The sequence below is a fragment of the Protomyctophum parallelum genome, assembly GCF_964188405.1.
Source record: "Protomyctophum parallelum genome assembly, chromosome: 5".
Lineage (NCBI taxonomy): Eukaryota > Metazoa > Chordata > Actinopteri > Myctophiformes > Myctophidae > Protomyctophum > Protomyctophum parallelum.
Window position 1 is genome coordinate 8,711,219 of NC_139702.1, and position 18,689 is coordinate 8,729,907.

At 40.5% G+C, this 18,689-nt stretch overlaps 1 protein-coding gene across 1 annotated transcript in view; it reads left to right on the plus strand.

Moving 5' to 3' along the window:
- Positions 1-570: 570 nt before the first annotated feature.
- The window catches only part of col17a1a (collagen, type XVII, alpha 1a), a gene marked incomplete at its 3' end in the record, with an annotated part of 60,854 nt that continues 42,735 nt past the window's right edge, over positions 571-18,689 (plus strand). Inside the window, exons 1-17 of the mRNA XM_083765624.1 lie at positions 571-698; positions 4,303-4,376; positions 5,150-5,200; positions 6,731-7,156; positions 7,268-7,354; positions 7,818-7,916; positions 9,325-9,378; positions 10,000-10,047; positions 10,808-10,858; positions 12,003-12,116; positions 12,790-12,885; positions 14,041-14,106; positions 16,121-16,198; positions 16,615-16,665; positions 17,038-17,190; positions 18,053-18,136; positions 18,281-18,325. Of these exons, the coding sequence (XP_083621750.1) occupies positions 4,313-4,376; positions 5,150-5,200; positions 6,731-7,156; positions 7,268-7,354; positions 7,818-7,916; positions 9,325-9,378; positions 10,000-10,047; positions 10,808-10,858; positions 12,003-12,116; positions 12,790-12,885; positions 14,041-14,106; positions 16,121-16,198; positions 16,615-16,665; positions 17,038-17,190; positions 18,053-18,136; positions 18,281-18,325 (1,567 nt within the window). The 5' untranslated portion in view covers positions 571-698; positions 4,303-4,312. The remainder of the gene's footprint in view (positions 699-4,302; positions 4,377-5,149; positions 5,201-6,730; positions 7,157-7,267; positions 7,355-7,817; positions 7,917-9,324; positions 9,379-9,999; positions 10,048-10,807; positions 10,859-12,002; positions 12,117-12,789; positions 12,886-14,040; positions 14,107-16,120; positions 16,199-16,614; positions 16,666-17,037; positions 17,191-18,052; positions 18,137-18,280; positions 18,326-18,689) is intronic.

Sequence of the window (18,689 nt, forward strand, 5' to 3'; positions counted from 1 at the left end):
CTATGGCGTGCTATGACTATATACAATACAATTATAGTGCTGTCTACATAACATGCTATAAGTCTGTGTCAAATGCTATCTAAGCCAACAGAAATGCTATCTAAGGGGTTAGGGTAAGTGCTATGGGCCATGATGGAGTCTGAAAAGGTGGGTTTTCAGGCTACGGCGGAAGATTGGGAGTGATGCTGCAGTTCTGACTGCAATGGGAAGTGCATTCCACAGTTTTGGAGCCAGAAGGGAGAAGAGTTTGGGACGTGTGGAGCGTTGTCCCGGCGTTTTTAGTGAGGGTACTTCCAGTTTCCCTGCGTTGGCTGATCTGAGTGCGCGGGAGGGTTTGTAGGGTTCAATCATATGATGGTGTTGCATGACCAACAAAATAAACGAAACAGTATCTGGCCTAATTGTGTTTTCATAATCTACTGTACAGGTGTACTTTTTCACCCATTACCTCAGGCTATTTTTTTCCTGCCTGACTCACAGCCCCCTTCCACTTTGTTGGAACTTGTCGGCAGGAGAAGCTATGAGTCAGAAAAGACTAATACATAAACTGTCCAGGCAGCACACCAGAATGTAGCACTGTAAATCACATTCCGCAGCACCAGGAGAGATAACGCACTGGTTGTCCGCCAAGACTTAAGCATTTTTGTGAGGAGGGCATCAGTTTGGTGGGGATTATTTTTATTTACATGATCTGAAAGGTAGGTACAATTAACTGTACTTTTTTATTGAGGAATAGAAACAGCTGGGTGCAAATGCAGCCCGGTAATGTAATATTACTTGAGAGGGACTAACGCACGTTTTCTCTGTAGTCAAGTAGATAGAATATAGAAATAGTAATATAGTATATACAGTAATAGTAAATAGAATATTATAATCTGGTCCAAAAATGCATTTCCTGAGATGTAAATGATTCACAGTGGTGCATGGCCTCTTATGACCATTCATTTGTGCATTCATTTGATAAAGCAATTCCTATCCAATTTGTTGTATTAATGATGATACAAAATGTATTGTATGAACAGGGCTGCGTTTATAAGTTGTGACAGCTGCACAGGGTAGTGCTGTTGTTGAGCACGATAGTAGGTTGCAGTAATTGGTACTGCAGTGAAACTGAAAGTTAGTTGGTGGTCCATAAACAGTGTAATCATGAAGCTTGGGTCTCCCGCAACACCTCCCCGTTGCCTTGGGGAGGGAAATAACTGAAGAAAATATGACATTTGCACTGTATGTATACTGTATGTATACCCTGTCCTGTTTCTGCTCTCCTAATGTCCAGTCAAGATTGAATTGAACACGACTAGCCTAGAGTGACAGGTGATGAGCAACTACACGTTATGGTATATTTATTCACAGTACATATTTGTGTAAAATCATATCCGCAGTGATCTCAATTGGATCAAGCAAGATTCAAGTTATGACCCTAACCCTGAACCTTGAAGTTTAAATTGTCTTTTTAACCCTGAACCTTGAAGTTTAAATTGTCTTTTTAACCCTGAACCTTGAAGTTTAAATTGTAGAAAAGACAATCTGTGTAGTGGCCGATCGTGTACTTGAGCTAGACACAGAAGCAGTGTTGATTTAGTCGACTAAACTATAACGAAAAATGTCTGCCGGAAACTAAATGAAAACTATAAGCTGTGATGACTAAAACTAAGACTTAATATATTGATAATTTTGTCAACAAATAAAAACTAGACTAAAAAAGGAAGGGACTAGTGGACAAGAGATCCAGTATAAGTAAAAGACAAGTCATTTTACATCTGGTTGCATGATGAAAATAGCAGATCTCAGCCATTAAGGCCCGCCAAAATATTTTAATCAGCTAAATCAACTGTAAGTCTTATGATATTTAGTCGACTAGAACTAGACTAAAACATTCCAGGTGACTAAAACTAAATGAAAACTGTGACTAAAACTAAAATCAACATTTGCTGTCAAAACACCTAACTGCTCCCGTCTAGCAGCTTGTTTGGCATGGTTGCCTGTACAGTCTGTGTGAATGTACAGTAATGGACATTGTAAAGCCCTTTGGATAAAGGTGCTACTGTCTACAGTATAAATGCAGTATAGATTTGTAAAGAGGACTCAGGATCACATAAGGTTGTTTTCACACACACCCCCATTGAAGTCATTGTACACATTTCCAGTATAAAGTTGGCATTTATTTGTTTCATTTTTTTGAAAATTACCAAAGCATCTCAAATCGGGGTGAAAATATGTCCCAAACTATTAGTTTTCAGAATTAAAAAAAGGAAAATAGCAGACCTACAAGCTTAACCCATTCTGAACGGGCACCCATTTTGGTGTCAGCATCATGTTATGCTTTAGCTATTTAAAAATAGCAGATCTACAAGCTCATATCGCGCCACCGAGTGGCGCGATACGAGCTTGTAGGTCTGCTATTTTTGAAAAATCGAAGAGCAACTGACATTTTTAGAATCTGATCTCAGGTCAGAATGGGTTCATCAGACCAGTGTGTGTCCGGCGGAAACCTCGTATGAATCTGATCTCAGGTCAGAATGGGTTAACCATGTGTCACGTGTTGAGCTTGAGCTGTAGGCCATTAATTAACGCAAAATACAGCCCTTCATTGTGTTCAATGGGTCGTACTCCCTCAGCCCTCAGGGGTCAATATGGTCAAATATGGACATAAGAGGTTTCTCCCTGACAGAGACCAAATCATACATGTTGGTTAAAAAGCATTTGACACAATAAGTTGTAAGACTTATTTCCACCATGGTCCTCCACACCACCACCACCAACCAACTGTGCATGTCATAATGGTGAGATAGATTATAGCAGGGATGTGGTATGGCAAGAGGTTTGATGTCTCCAGCCGTGAAAATTGTAGGGAAATCTTTTAAGACCATATCTGATTTCAGCTCCTCGTCAGTGATGGGCCTTTATGACATTCATTCATCAAGTGAACAAAGCGCTGTGCACTTTGCTGTAGGATTCAAGTGATCCGTCAGCGGCAATGAGACAGGGCGTCTCAATAACGCTTCACAATAGGTTCCACGGTTTCAAAGAGAAGAAGCATCGCCACACAATAGAACATCATAGGCTATAGTACAAAAAAATGAAAAGAAACGTGTGTGTGTAAATATGGCCCAAGGGACTGTAAAATAATGCTTAAAGATGGAGTACCGTGATGTGTTCATGAGGCGACAGTGACATTAGACCCCTTGGTGTGCAATGATGTCTTCCCTTTGTATTTAGGATTTCTTCGTGGAGGCTGAAACCTTGACGGTCAAACGTGCCAATGAAAAAAAAACAGTGATATAGGTTGATATCTTGATATCTTGATATCTTCACACAAGCCCAAATGTTAAAAAGTATCTTATATAACCCATTTTGGGCGGGCACCCATTTTGGTGTTAGCATCATGTTATGCTTTAGCTATTGAAAAATAGCAGATCTACAAGCTCATAGCGTGCCACCGAGTGGCGCGCTACGAGCTTGTAGGTCTGCTATTTTTGAAAAATCAAAGAACGACTGACATAGAAACCTGGCTTTTTCAGAAAACCGTCAGGATGTAGAAGACATTTTTAGAATCTGATCTCAGGTCAGAATGGGTTAAAAACGAATCATTTAATTCAAATCACATCATTACTCTTCTCTTTCTTCTACTAGACTATTCCTACCAAAACCATGCACCCCATATTCTCATACTGTGAACTACTCAACTGACTGCTTGATATAGTGATATAGTGACATCACAATATCATCCCCTCTCCTAACCCCTCCCCCTTTATCATACAACAGCAGCTGTGGGTGCGGCTTCAGTTCAGGTGGATCACCACCCATCACCACCCACCAGGCAAACCAGGCATACTTAGGGTGTGTTCGGAAATGCGCACCGGGAGCGCACTCGCCTCTTAGTTTGCATTGCACAGTGCGCTCAGTGCGCTATTTCCGAACGCGCCCTAAATGAACTGGTAGGCGTGTCCACATAAAACGACATTTTAACAAATACTGTACACCTTTTTGTAAATAATCTTCCTCCTTATATAATACCTGATGATCATGTTTTAGGGTGGAAAAAATGATGGCACTGCATCTTGAATTAATTTGGTGACGTCACGTGCGTCGAAAATAGTTCGAGACATAAGAGTTCATGTCTCGTGTCCGTGATCCCGTTGTGACCTTATATTATAGATCATCTATTTTCAGTGTGATCCGTTGTGACCTTATAGATCATCTATTTAAGGTGTGTGACGTTGTATAATAAGTATAAATCTGGCTTTATGAGATGCTGATTTTAAGATGTGATGACACGTGCATGTTCTGTTTTGTAAACAGCCAGCATGGGATGGACAATCTAACTACAACCAAGATTGTCAATTCTGGTGGAGGTGGAGCAGGGAATAGTAAAGGTAAGATCTGGGGGGGGGGATTATTATGGGATGCAGCCATGGCTTTTTGGAAATGCCAGAGAGGCCCAGTTGTTCTCAACCTGGGGTTTGGGATCCGCCTTCTGGCTCCTAAACTGTGGAATGCACTTCCCATTGCAGTCAGAAGTGCAGCATCACTCCCAATCGTCCTCCGTAGTCTGAAAACCCACCTTTTCAGACTCCATCATGGCCCATAGCACTTATCCTACCCCCTTAGATAGAATTTCTGTAGACTTAAATAGCATTTGATACAGACTTGTAGCATGTTATGTAGACAGCACTATAATTGCATTGTATATAGTACAAGGTATAGCATAGTATAGTATACATGTATAGTTTATATGTATAGTTTCATTATATAGATATTCCACTGCTACGTTCTTAGCTTACGCATGTTTCATGATAAATGCTTTTTATGTGATGTATTCCCATGCTTTTTGGTTCTTGCTTAATGTAAATCGCTCTGGATTAAGAGCGTCTGCTAAATGCCTAAATTGTAAATTGGGGGGGCGTGCCAAAGCTCAAAAGTCAATAACATTTTAATACCAGTAATTAGCTGAAATCAATAATATATCATTGTTGGGATATTAAACCGAGGGCCACATTAAAGGATCCCTAAACTTTGGCATTATAGAAACTTAAATTGCACCACGTTAGATAAAATGACCTAACATCATAATCTTACCGGTGTCATCATTCATCAATTAATGTATCATTTGTTCATTCTTTATATGATGTGGTTTTCTTTCCTACAGTCGTCTCAGAAACGGTTACAACAACAACCAGAGTGACATCCTTACCACCAAGTGAGTTGTACAGTATACTGCCACATAACATGTGTTTCTAATAGAGCTTGATTAAAAGGTAGTGTAAAGAAAATGTTCACTTATCCGTTGTGAGTTTAGACAAATCCCTATGGAGATGCTGGAGCATTTTCAACCTATCTTCATATAATTGGTCCTCACTAGTGCTCATGATAATACACTTTCTGTCTACCTCGTCTGTGTCTCAGAGGAGGGCTGTGGACATTGTTCTCAAATTATTAAAAAGAAAGAAAAAATAAATGTTGCTTGAAAAATAAAACCTGCCTAACGAATCGATGATGTCACTGGTTGGCGGGTTTCCGAACTGTACAGCCCTCCTCTGAGACACAGCGTGAATCGAAAAAATAAAATAAAAAAGTACCATTTTTATGAGGAGCATTAGTGAAGACCAAGTCTGTAGACTAGTGGTTCTCAAAGTGGGGTCCTGGGACTCCCAGGGTTCCTTGAAGGGTTTCCAAATGGACCCTTACAGGTCCGTAACTCGGAGAGGGTATAAAATGGAACCAAATTTAGTAGCCTCTAAAGTTTGAGAACTACTACTGCTGATATGAGTGTAGCCACAACAGCATAAACAAAAGTGTTAGTTAGTAGATACAAAGTACTGACTTTGTCCACCAGAGGGCGCCAGTAGCACGGTGAGCAGCCAGAGAACAGTTACCTCCAGTGGTTCAGGAGGCGGTGCTGTCTTGGAGAAGAAATTCAACAACCAGGGTCCTGGTGGCAGCAGCAGCAGCAGCAGCTATACTACATGTGAGTGCTGTAAATCAAGGGAAGGGGCTGTGTGTGGGGGCGGGTTAATGGTATATACTGCATGTCCAGGCACAGTCACAGTCACAGGCAAGCAGTACATTTGTTGGAAGTTATGCGATTCCAAAAAGGACAAATGAGAGTTATGATGATTCAAATGTGAATTTAGGTAGTAGTCGTTTGTTATTAAGGGAGATTGCCAGGGGTGTGCACTTAATTGAGTCGTATGTTGTTTGTCACAATTTTCAAATGACAAATGTGATGACTTTAACTTGGATTTATCAAATAAAAAAAGACTTGCAACTCGACTTGGACTTTAATGGCAGTGATATGTAAATTCAATTGGACTTGAGCTCTTAGACTTGATAATTCTTGATATCTTCACAGTTCACACAAGCCCAAATGTTAAAAAGTATCATATTTAAAAAGCGTGTCACGAATCATTTAATTCAAATCACATCATTACTTTTTTTCCTCTTCTCTTTCTTCTACTAGACTATTCCTACCAAAACCATGCACCCCATATTCTCATACTGTGAACTACTCAACTGACTGCTTGCTTACCCTCTCTTATTGTTTAATTAGTATAGGCTAGTATAGTATAGGCTAGTAATCGAAATGGCATTATGACTTGTTTAGGATTTTAGGACAAATAGGACTTGGCTGTCTTGACTTGGGGCTTGACTTGTGCAATAATGATATGAGTATTCATTGAAATTAGGTCACAAAACTGTTCCTTGAATACATTTAAATCTCCTCCCTCAGCCTCAGAGGGTCTCTCATCGTCCAGCCGTGGTTTCTCTGAGGAGGTGTTCACCGGAGGAGTGTCTGGTGGCAACGGCAGCGGAGAGGTCAGCTCCAGCAGCACCGTTCTGGTCACCTCCTCCGGAGGAGGAGGAGGAGGAGGAGGAGGAGGAGGAGGAGGAGGAGGAGGAGGAGTGGCGTCTATGTCCAGTGGTGGCAGTGTCACCAGGACCATCACCACCCTAGGGGCTTCCTCCTCGGGTGGTGGTGGTGGTGGTGGTGGTGTTGTGAGTTCTGGGGACTCCGAGGACAGCTACGTGACCGGTTACTCTGCTATCACTGGAGGGAGCGTCAGCACCTCCTCCATGTCGATAAGTGGGGGAACCTCCTCCATGTCGACAAGTGGGGGAACCTTCTCCATGTCGACAAGTGGAGGTGGAGGTGGAGGTGGAGGTGGAGGTGGAGGAGGAGGAGGAGGAGGAGGAGGAGGAGGAGGAGGAGGAGGAGGAGGAGGAGGAGGAGGAGGAGGAGTGGTGTCTGTGTCCAGTGGTGGAGGAGGTGGAGGAGGTGGAGGAGGTGGAGGAGGTACAGGTGCTGTGACCATTTCCACCGTGACCCAGTCCAGCTCCAAGTCTGGGGGTTCAGGTCAGTGTTGCCATGTGCACTTACACGGCCTTGGGCTTGTTTTTCTGTAAATTTGCTTGTAATTGGAGTAGTTTTAGGTTGTGTGTTTATTTTTTTGCTTGTTTCTAAGTGTACTTTGGGCTTGCTTCCTAATGTTTAAACCAGTGGTTCTCAATCATTTTCATGTCATCATGGAACCCCCAACTGCATAGTTATTTTTCCCTAACTAACCACCCATCTGAAAATATTTTGTGCCATGGAGCTCTTTATCACATTTGTGTTGCTAAAATGTGTCAACAATCTTCCAAATGGTTCCCATTTCAAAAAAAAAAAAAAGCAGATCTACACGCTCACAGCGCTGTGAGCTTCCAGATCTGCCATTTTCAAATAGCCCGATATATTCTTAAAGTGCACGTCTTTTGTGATTGTTTGATGGCTTGATTTATTTCTCTCACAAATTGTGGCAACACGACACGTGGTTCAGGTGGCGTGAGGAAGGGCGTGGCGTACTCGCCTGTTCCGAAGGAGAGGAAGGCCATGGCCACGACCTTGACAATGACTCGCCCAGGAGAGCTCTATGACGGTGGGTTTACTCAGCGCTTCTCAAACAAGGAACCCCAAAGTTGATATGTGTGTGTATTTGCCCGCAGAGTCCCATTTGAAAGGATTCTGTTCCAGGCAGGGAGGGACCTCCAGAATTGATGATTTGTACATATACATAGTATATGTATAACTAGCTCTCAATGATGACGTAAAAAAGATGTGGATTAAAGGACCCAATGCCAGAGTGTAATTGGTTTTCGATGGTGACGTAATGACGATTTGTTTTAGTGTTGGGAGAATTAAAGGTAATGCTCCTTATACATGTATGTAATCTGGCACCACTGCCGTATTAGTCACAATTTGCTGGGACGGTGCATACGCATCAAAAGTGGCGGGACGGCTGGGACAGTGCGTACGGTGCAAAGTAACCACAGTATACCGCTAATCAACTTACAAATTACATATACATAGTATATGTATAACTAGCTCTCACTGATGATGTAAAAAAGATGTGGATTAAAGGACCCAATGCCAGAGTGTAATTGGTTTTCGAGGGTGACGTAATGACGATGTTTTAGTGTTGGGAGGATTAAAGGTAATGCTCCTATGTATACATGTATGTAATCTGGCACCACTGCCGTATCAGGCACTAGTAGTCATTACTGAGATTTGACAGTTTGTAGAGGTCGAAAGTACTTGCGTGCTCTGCTTGCGCACTAGTAGGCCATTTATGGCATACTAGTGTGCAACAAGCAAGTATGCACTCGACAGAGTGCAGTTCTAGTTGTCTTCATGCATTTAGACAAGGGATGGTCTAGTAGTGAAATGCAAGGTTTACATTATTTAGTTTTATTTTATTTACCAGGGACAAGATGTTTTTCATTTATTGCACATGAATCAACATTTCAGTTTTCACATCCATGTAAATGAGCTAGAGTTACAAAAGAGCAAATTTTCATCTCCAGTCCCTGGGCAAGCAATTAAAAGTGGTGATATAAAAACAGATTTATCAAAACAATAAGACAAGAAAACATATTACAACAGGACTCACATAACAGAACAATTACGGTAAAATGAGAAAAATTATACCAGTGACAAATTAAATTGAGCTGATCATCACCCATGGTTACAAGTTTGGTTTGCTTTAAGTTTAAAGCCATCTTTTAAGGTTGGATTTGAAAGTAAAATAATTCTTATAATTGGTTGTCTCTCTTAAGTCTTAAATCTGTAGGAAGACTATTCCAGTGATGGGAGGCTATAACAGATTGGATTAAGAGCGTCTGCTAAAGGCCTAAATTGAAATTGAAATTGAACAGAGCAGCCGGTTTTCACCAAACACATACAGTAACATACTTCTGTATGTTACAATGCTGTCCCCTCTGGTAGTTTCCTTTGATGCTCTGCCACCACTCTGTTTAAAGCTATCACATTTCTCTGTGATGTTTCAGGAAGTTCAAGTGGTAACTCGTCCCCAGAATACAAAAGGAAGGAGTATGGAAAAGGTAAGGTTCCTCTGGAATGTGTACAGTTTGTAGCATGTGTACATAACGCCCTGGGATTCCAACTCGGGAGTCCAATATCTTAACCACTAGACCAGAGGCATTTGAGCCACGGACCACCATTTGATGACATTTAGAGACCCAAAACGAATGAATATTTTGTTGTCGTTGGATAAGATTTTGTCTACAATTCCATGCTTTTGGCAAACGTTGACCAAAATATCAATTCTTCTACATTCTCTAATTGTGACTTTTTGTAAATTAAGTAATGCAGACCGCCTCAAGGACCACTGGTGGTCACCGGACCACTGGTTGAAAACCACTGCACTAGACCAAAGAGATATCCCTATGTGTTTGTTTGATTGATTGAAAGATGTATTAACAGATACAACTCAATACAAAACTGTTAACTGTGGTCAACACCATAAAGCATTACACTTGTTTACAATAGGGCCCACCATGTTCAATTCAATACAATACAATGTATTATTAGACTTTTGAGGCTGTCAGGCTGAGGCTGTGAGCCACTCTGCAACAATTGTACATTAAAGATATTACCAGTACAGTATGTTCTTTATGCAGTTTATCCGTTTCTTTCTTTTCTTTTCCTTTTCTTTTTTTCAGGCACTGCAAGTACAACTACTGCCGTCAGAGGGCGCTCTCAGACTAAAGGTACAGCAAGATCTGAGCCTATTCTCAAGCTTTGTACAAGTAAACCTGATAATAACAGAAGAACCTTTATCCAAAGGTCAATCATTATATGGCATACCTAGATTAGAGACATATTTGATAGGCATCATCATTGGTAATCATATTCTTTGAAATGATACATAGGCCTAATAGTGGAAGTATGCTGGAACCTGGCATGGAGACACTTTTCACTAGGCGTGTAAAATATCAAACTGGTGACAATTTAAATCGTGATTAAATCTCAATTTGAATCGTGATGCAAAAAGCATCTTTGTTCGATTAAAAAAAAAGAGTTTTCAGTTATTTGCTATTGTATCAAAAAGATAAGGGAATAAGAACATTAAAAGAGAAAGGAAATACTGGATTTGTAAAAGAAAAAATATCTATAATTATAAATTATTATATATATATATTATTATATATATATATATATATACCGGTGTGTATATATATATATATATATATATATATATATATATATATATATACCGGTATGTATTATTATATATTATATTTTTTTCTTTCTAATTTGTCTGGAAAATATCCTTGTGTTTAAACAACCGTGAAAAATCGTATCGTAAACCTAGTAGTATTGTGATTCGAATAGTATCGTGAGTTGAGTGAATCGCTACGTGCCTACTTTCACACAAAGCCATGTGTACTTTATTACCAAATCTAACAGTTCCGTTTTCTTTCTTCAGATAACAAACTCCTAATGAACAAGGTGTTTTCTGTGTTTCAGAGAGTGAGATCAGAGCTAGACTCCAGAGTGCTTCTCCGTCCTCATCACGATGTGAGTAACAAAAACAAACTTTTCAGTGTGACCCGCATTTTCTCTTAAGATTATCGGACTTCCTACACCCACTCTTTCAGATATGAACAATAAAGCTATCACACGTAATAGCAAATGACACATCCCTTACGGCGGGGCTCCACCGGGCGCGTTGCGTCTCCGTCGCGTGCGTCAAAAAACGAACCGGGCCAATTTTAATGCAGTCACACAACGCGGGCAGTGGAGCCACCCTTCATGGATTAAAAAGGGAACATTCCCTGACGGTGACGGAGACGCGGCGCTGACATGCTTGGTGGAGCCCCGGTGTAAACATTGTCACTTCAGACTCATGCTATCTGGACCAAGATACACAACTTTGAAATAGCAAAAAGATTGTTTTAGTAGGAGTTTGTTTCCTTTCAGCTATTGCATTTGCTGCACTAAAGAGACTGCCTGGCTGATGTGATGGTTCTGTGTATACTGGTGTTGTGTTGTTTGTGTGCTGCTACAGTATGTTGTTTTGTTGGAACAGACTGTGAATATGAATATCCCTGAGGGCACAATAAATACTACTGTTAGCTTAGGCCTACTATAACACACATCAGATTCTAAAAATGTATTCTACATCCTGACAGTTTTCTGAAAAAGCTATGTTTCTATGTCAGTCGTTCTTCGATTTTTCAAAAATAGCAGACCTACAAGCTTGTAGCGTGACACTCGGTGGCGCGCTATGAGCTTGTAGATCTGCTATTTCTCAATAGCTAAAGCATAACATAATGCTAACACCAAAAGGGGTTCCCGGCCAAAATGGTTTTTTAAACAGTTATTTATTGTGTAAACCTAATACACTGGAGAAAAACAGGCTTCTATCTGAAAAAACAAGGCTCCACATCTTACATGGACAACAGGCTATACTGTACATACTGTATATACAACCTCATGCACATGCACAAGATGACATGTGGGCCAGTAAAGTAATTCTAAAAGTCATACTTTTATTGCTATTGAAAAATAGCAGATCTACAAGCTCATGGCGCTCATGGTGCGCTATGAGCTTGTAGGTCTGCTATTTTTGAAAAATCGTAAAAATGTGGCACACATCTTTGAATATATATTCTTTCAGAGCGAACGTTTTTGAGTGTACTGTATGTGTTTTGACGTGCAGGGACAGAGCTGGATGATGTGAAGCGTCTGTTGAAGAGTGGTGGAGGCAGCCCCCCTCATTCTCCTACCAGCACACTGCCTGTCCCTAAGAAGGCCAGTGTGTCTGAGGGCACAGGTAGGAGCAAGCTGATTCTCTTATTTGCAAACTTTTAATAAAGTATTCAATTAAATCCAGTGTGACTACACTATATGGCATGACATGTGATTAACAAATGAATGACGGGGTAAATGGTCACAAAAGTAGAGTGCAAAGAGGACAATGTATAAATTAATAACTATATAGTGCATCAAAGAGGGACACCAAGTACACTTCAAACCTAGCTTCAAACAAGATGCTATCTATAGTAAAAAACAATAATATATTAACATTTGTGATCAAGCTAAGCAAATAAAAAACAAAGACATTTGAACAAATGACCAAACATACCGTACCTGTCCTGCATGTGAATCAGGAAAGGGATTAATTAATGCAATTATTTGCCAGCTTGTAAATTTGCATAAGGCTGCATCAGTGGCAGTCGATAATCCATCTAAGAATTTTAGAGCATACTGTATAGACACAGGGCTTAAAGTTCTCCGTCCTGGGGACGGATTTCAGCCCTGAGGATTTCATAAGGGTCATTTAATGAGATCAGTGCAGATTTGCAAAAAATCTGATTTGTTTTTGGCTTTAAGCCCTGTAAACACAAAATCACATAATATTTCACTTCATGAATTACACTCTCCCTCCTTCACAGTTGCACACGGTATAAATTGACAATGTTTGCACGTTGCGTTCCCATCCTCAGGGTATGACAGTGTTTGGACGGGGACTATGGAAAGCAGCTATGGTTACGGTACCAACCCCAAGAACCTGTCCCCTACCTCCACCCTTCAGCATTCAGGTAGTTGTTGTTCGTCTCCTACTGTTCTGCCACTGAGCATAGTGTCTTTATCACCCTGCAGGCCGGGGGCTGTCCTCTATCCCACTGTTGGACACATTCGTGGGTCACGGACCAATTTTTATGAGCCACGACTCGAGTAAAAATCCAATTTTCTCTCCCTACATAATTTATTTCTAGATAATTATAATTATACTAGTCCTTACCCGTTGTGAGATATTTGCCCCCCTTGTGGCCGTGAACGGTACTGCGCCCGGGTGCGTTTGTAATTGACTAATAAATTAATTAATAATCATTAATGTGTCAAATCGGAAAAAGGGCTTCGTTACGCCCTCCATATTCATATGGTCAATGCCTGTAGGAGTGATTGGTGCAGGCAGTAAGGAGTTACGTCACTGTTTCTGACAGACAAACACACGGACACACACACACACACACACTCAGACATTTGGTTAATTATAGTATGATGATATAATAATATAAATTATAAACCAACGTAAATTCATATTAAAAAATAAATCAATTAATAAGTGGTGAAAATTGCCGATCTACAAGCTCGCAGTGCAGCGCGAAGTGACGCATTGTCTGCTTGTAGATCTGCTATTCTCACTAGTTTGGGCAAACATAACCTAATCTCTCTATTCTATTCTAGTGCCAGATCACAACAAGTTTTCTCAAGACACTTTACAGTACATTATGGATATGTTGGGTTTGTCTTTATGAAGTAATTCAGTTGAGCCGTTGGGCAGCGGTGGCCGAACGGTTTGCGGAGCGGTCTTGATATTGGAAGGTCGCTATAGTTCGTATCCCCGGACCGGCACGTTAAAATTACCACCGCTGAAGTGCCCTTGGACAAGGCATTGAACCTCTACCATGAAATGTTCTATGAGCAGGGCCTGGCTGTAAACAAGTTATTGAGCTTAGTCCAGTTACCCTGGGTAAACATAGTACCTTTCCTTTCCTTTTTTTACCTTTCAGTTTCTGGGAAATCTGGTGAACAATTGAACCAAAGCACTGTTGTTCTACTGTACTGTATTCCACTTTACTCTGTTCTGAACAAAGCACTGTTGTTCTACTGTACTGTATTCCACTTTACTCTGTTCTGAACAAAGCACTGTTGTTCTACTGTACTGTATTCCACTTTACTCTGTTCTGCAGGACTTCAGAACAACCTGACGTTTAGCTCCCCCTCCATGTCCAGTGGGTTCTCTGTTAACAGCTCTGGTGAGCCTCCACCTGCACTCATTTAGACTCTGTGTTAACAGCTCTGGTGAGCCTCCACCTGCACTCATTTAGTCTCTGTTAACAGCTCTGGTGAGCCTCCACCTGCACTCATTTAGGCTCTGTGTTAACAGCTCTGGTAAGCCTCTACCTGCACTCATTTAGTCTCTGTTAACAGCTCTGGTGAGCCTCCACCTGCACTCATTTAGTCTCTGTTAACAGCTCTGGTGAGCCTCTACCTGCACTCATTTAGTCTCTGTTAACAGCTCTGGTGAGCCTCCACCTGCACTCATTTAGACTCTGTTAACCGCTCTGGTGAGCCTCCACCTGCACTCATTTAGACTCTGTTAACAGCTCTGGTGAGCCTCCACCTGCACTCATTTAGTCTCTGTTAACAGCTCTGGTGAGCCTCCACCTGCACTCATTTAGACTCTGTTAACAGCTCTGGTGAGCCTCCACCTGCACTCATTTAGACTCTGTTAACAGCTCTGGTGAGCCTCCACCTGCACTCATGTAGCCCATTTTGGCCTGACCTCGAAATTTAATTTTCACGATTTTTCAAAAATAGCAGATCTACAAGCTCATAGCGTGCCACCGAGCTTGTAGATCTGCTATTTTCCATAACAATGTTTAAAAACACCAACATGGGTTCCCGCCCAAAATGGGTAGGAATCAAGTCCATTCAAATTTTTGAAGTAATACTTCACCCAAAAAAAGGTAATCTTTTCTATCAATTACCTAAAATAAATGGATTACCGGCTCTCCTACCAGAGACGTAGCATCTTTCTCCTACCAGAGACGTAGCATCTTTCCGCCTTTCATCAAATGATTGGCTTATGAATGCGACAAAAACAAATACATCTTGACGAATTCTAGGCGTCATGGGACGGGTGTGTAATAGATCGAAAATAAGTAATTTTTTGGGGTCAACTACTTTTTAACAGGGTTCCCACGGTCAGAAAAAACCTTTTCCAGTCCTGGAAAAGGTGCATATCCAATGCATATCCAAACATTGTCCAAAACATGTATAAACATTACACAAAAGATGTAACGGAAGTCATTTTTCGCCGAACAGGCTGCGTGATTGCAGCCTAATCTGTACCGGATGTGACACAAAGAACAGATCTACAAGCTCACAGTGTGCTGCTGTGGTGTTATCCTATGCCGTAGGATAGGTGGTTTAGCCAAAGAAATTGAACAGAATTTGGTATACCATTATTATGTCTATGGTTTATTTGGGCATTGCAGTAAGTAAGAGACACAATATTGCGCTGAATGATTGTTATATAGTTCTGAAAATTGGGTTAAATATTCTCGAAAGGTTTTGGAACTTCATTGGTAAAAATGTGTGGGGAACCCTGCCTTTAACATCTGCCTCTGCATCTGGTCCTGACCATTATAGACAATATGGACAGATTCAATAAGGTGCAGTGTGAAAAACAACCTAGTGGTTGTGTCCACTCTGCATGGTTACAGTTTCTTTTGAATGGTCTTCAGTGGCAGTGCTGCTTAGTTACACTGTTAGAAACGTCATGACAAAAAATCATTTTCCTTTACGTCGATAATCACTTACGTACAATAGAATGATAAACTAACTGAAACTTTTTTGGGCCAGATTTTAGCCCCAAATTTTATATCAACTTAACTAAAACTAAGCCTTTTCAAAAACTAAAAACTACACTAACTAAAATAGCAAAGAGTTTGTTTAAAAAATTATTAAAACTAAGGTGGACTAACTTGGTGGACACACGGCCTACAGGGAATCAAACGATTACATTTAAATGTGTTAACAAATTCTGGGTGGGAACCCCTTTTGGTGTTTTAACTAAGCATTATGTTATACTTTAGCTTGTAGCGTGCCACCGAGTGGCACGCTACAAGCTTGTAGGTCTGCTATTTTTGAAATATCGTGAAAATGAGGCACACATCTTTGAATATATATTCTTTCAGAAGACTTCTTTTTTTTATTTCAACGTCAGGCCTAAACGTGTTCATTTATTGTGTTTCTTTGTCCCAGGTCCAGTTTATGGGGTCCAGAACAACCTGGCCAGCACCACCAGCACCCTCCTCTCTAGTGGCTTCAATGCACAACCAGGTACTGTATGGAGCAACCACTGAGCCCGTTAAGACCCGAGTGGTTTACCTGAGCTTCTATAGATCTTTTAGCTATTTTGACAGTGGTTAAATCTGCAATCCATAGCCTTCATGTCCTACCCGAGGTTTTAACCTACGTCCGCCGCACGAACACCCAAAATGTTATGCTGTTGTAACGGTGAGGTGGAAGCTGACTGTATACTTCCAAAAGAGTGTAATGTTGTCAACCAATAGGTGTCCTACCCGACCACAGTTATATATATTAACTCTACTACACAGATTGGTTAGTAAAGACAAATAGTAATACTACTACTACACTTCGTGAACATGGGGCGGGGAAGCTAAAGTACTGATATGTTCAGGACTATTATATTTGTTATAGTTCACTTAATGTCAAGTTCTTTTGTCTTTTTGCAGTGTACGGTGTGCAGAAAAATGTTATCAGCACTGGAGTAATTGCAACTACAGGTGAAGCATGCATGTGTGGACACTTATTTAGTTTGGACAGTATTTGAACTGAGAGTGAGAGGTCAGGTCTCGAGAGCTTTTCAGTGGATGTAAATGTGTACACCATATATGGTGTACACATTTACATCCACTGACTCGCTCTATTAATTAATATGAATTACTTTCTCATTCTATTTACCTCACTGTACAGAAACAATAGGCGTCATATCACTGTAAACAATATCACAGTTATTATCTATAACACAAGTGTATATTATGAACTTACAGTCAATGAAGGTTTATTTGAATGGTGGATTACCACTGCTGCACCAATTAAATGATGATGAAGTAATTGAACCTTTGATGCCATTGTTCTGTGTTGTTTTCTGACAGCGGCGCCAAGCAGTCCCGCTAGCGACGACGTCTTCTCCAAAGACTTCAAGTTCATGCTGCTGGAGAAGGACATGGCTGCTGCCAAGGAGACTGAGAGACTGGTCATGGCCGTTGACACCGGCAAGACCTTTGCCTCGACTGCCCCCAGTGCTGGTACAGTACATTACACTAGTCATAAACGTTATTCACCATGGTTAAACACTACTGCTGGTACAGTACATTACACTAGTCATAAACGTTATTCACCATGGTTAAACACTACTGCTGGTACAGTACATTACACTAGTCATAAACTGTATTCACCATGGTTAAACACTACTGCTGGTACAGTACATTACACTAGTCATAAACTGTATTCACCATGGTTAAACACTACTGCTGGTACAGTACATTACACTAGTCATAAACTGTATTCACCATGGTTAAACACTACTGCTGGTACAGTACATTACACTAGTCATAAACGTTATTCACCATCATTAACCACTAATCATTAACAAAGCATGCTGCGCACCGGGAATATATCTTCGGTCATTTCGTTATTTTAAGATGAAAGAGCATTTAAAGTGATCAAACTAGCAATAGAATACAAGCACAAGTGAAATATAACGAAATACTCTGCGTCGGCCTAAAACATCATCATTACTTATTCTCAATGTGTTTTTATTTTTAAATAACAGATATACCACCTCACAATGTGTCGCTGTGAGCTTGTAGATCAGCTATTTTCATTTGTGGTTGTAGACCTGGTCACTTGCAACACAGCAAGAGAAAGAGGAACCTATGCACACACAAACGCAAAGACTTATGGGCCATATGAAAAAGGTCAATAGATGTTAAGTCAATTTGAAAGTAAACTAATCTAGAATGACAGGTTACAGTACAGTATCTACAGTATGTGAGGTGTCCCGATGCTGTTGACCTCACCAAGCTTGTGATTCAAGTAGGTTAAACAAAAGTGAATAATATCTATCCAGGTCTGATACATGTAAATATGATTGTGTCTGTTATCTAGCTAAGTTCTCAGACGACTCTCTGAAGAAGAAGAAAGTAACCGATGGCTTCGTGGGAGCTGATTCCGATACAGAATATGTATCCGGTAGGTAGAGGTCACATAATAATACACATATAATAAACAGAATATGTATCCGGTAGGTAGAGGTAACAACATCACTGCTGGGATCTGGATATTCATGTCGTTTAGAGTTTATTTTATACTAAATTCTTGTCTCCTTTCCCGAAGATGCATCCGTGACAGTTGCCACAAAAGACAAAGCTACTTATGCAGGTATTTTGTCCCAACTATGTAAATTTGCAATGGAAATCACACGTTTACCGGTACATGTACTACACAAAAGATGATCATGATATCTATGCCAAAATGTAATTGTCCATTTTACGCCAAGCACTTAACATATCGCTGCTGTCGGGATAAACCTTACATCTCCATATTTCACCTTTTTTGTTTTTTCTTTTTTAATACATACCCTACCCTATCACATGGTGATAGGGTAGGGTATGTATTAAATGTAATATCGGGAGTGGGTGAGCTCGTAGATCTGCCACTTTAGCTATTAAATGTTTTTTAAGTGAAAGTGGTTAAGTGTGTCTGTGGGTTTTATAAATATTGAACCAATGAAAAGTATTAACAC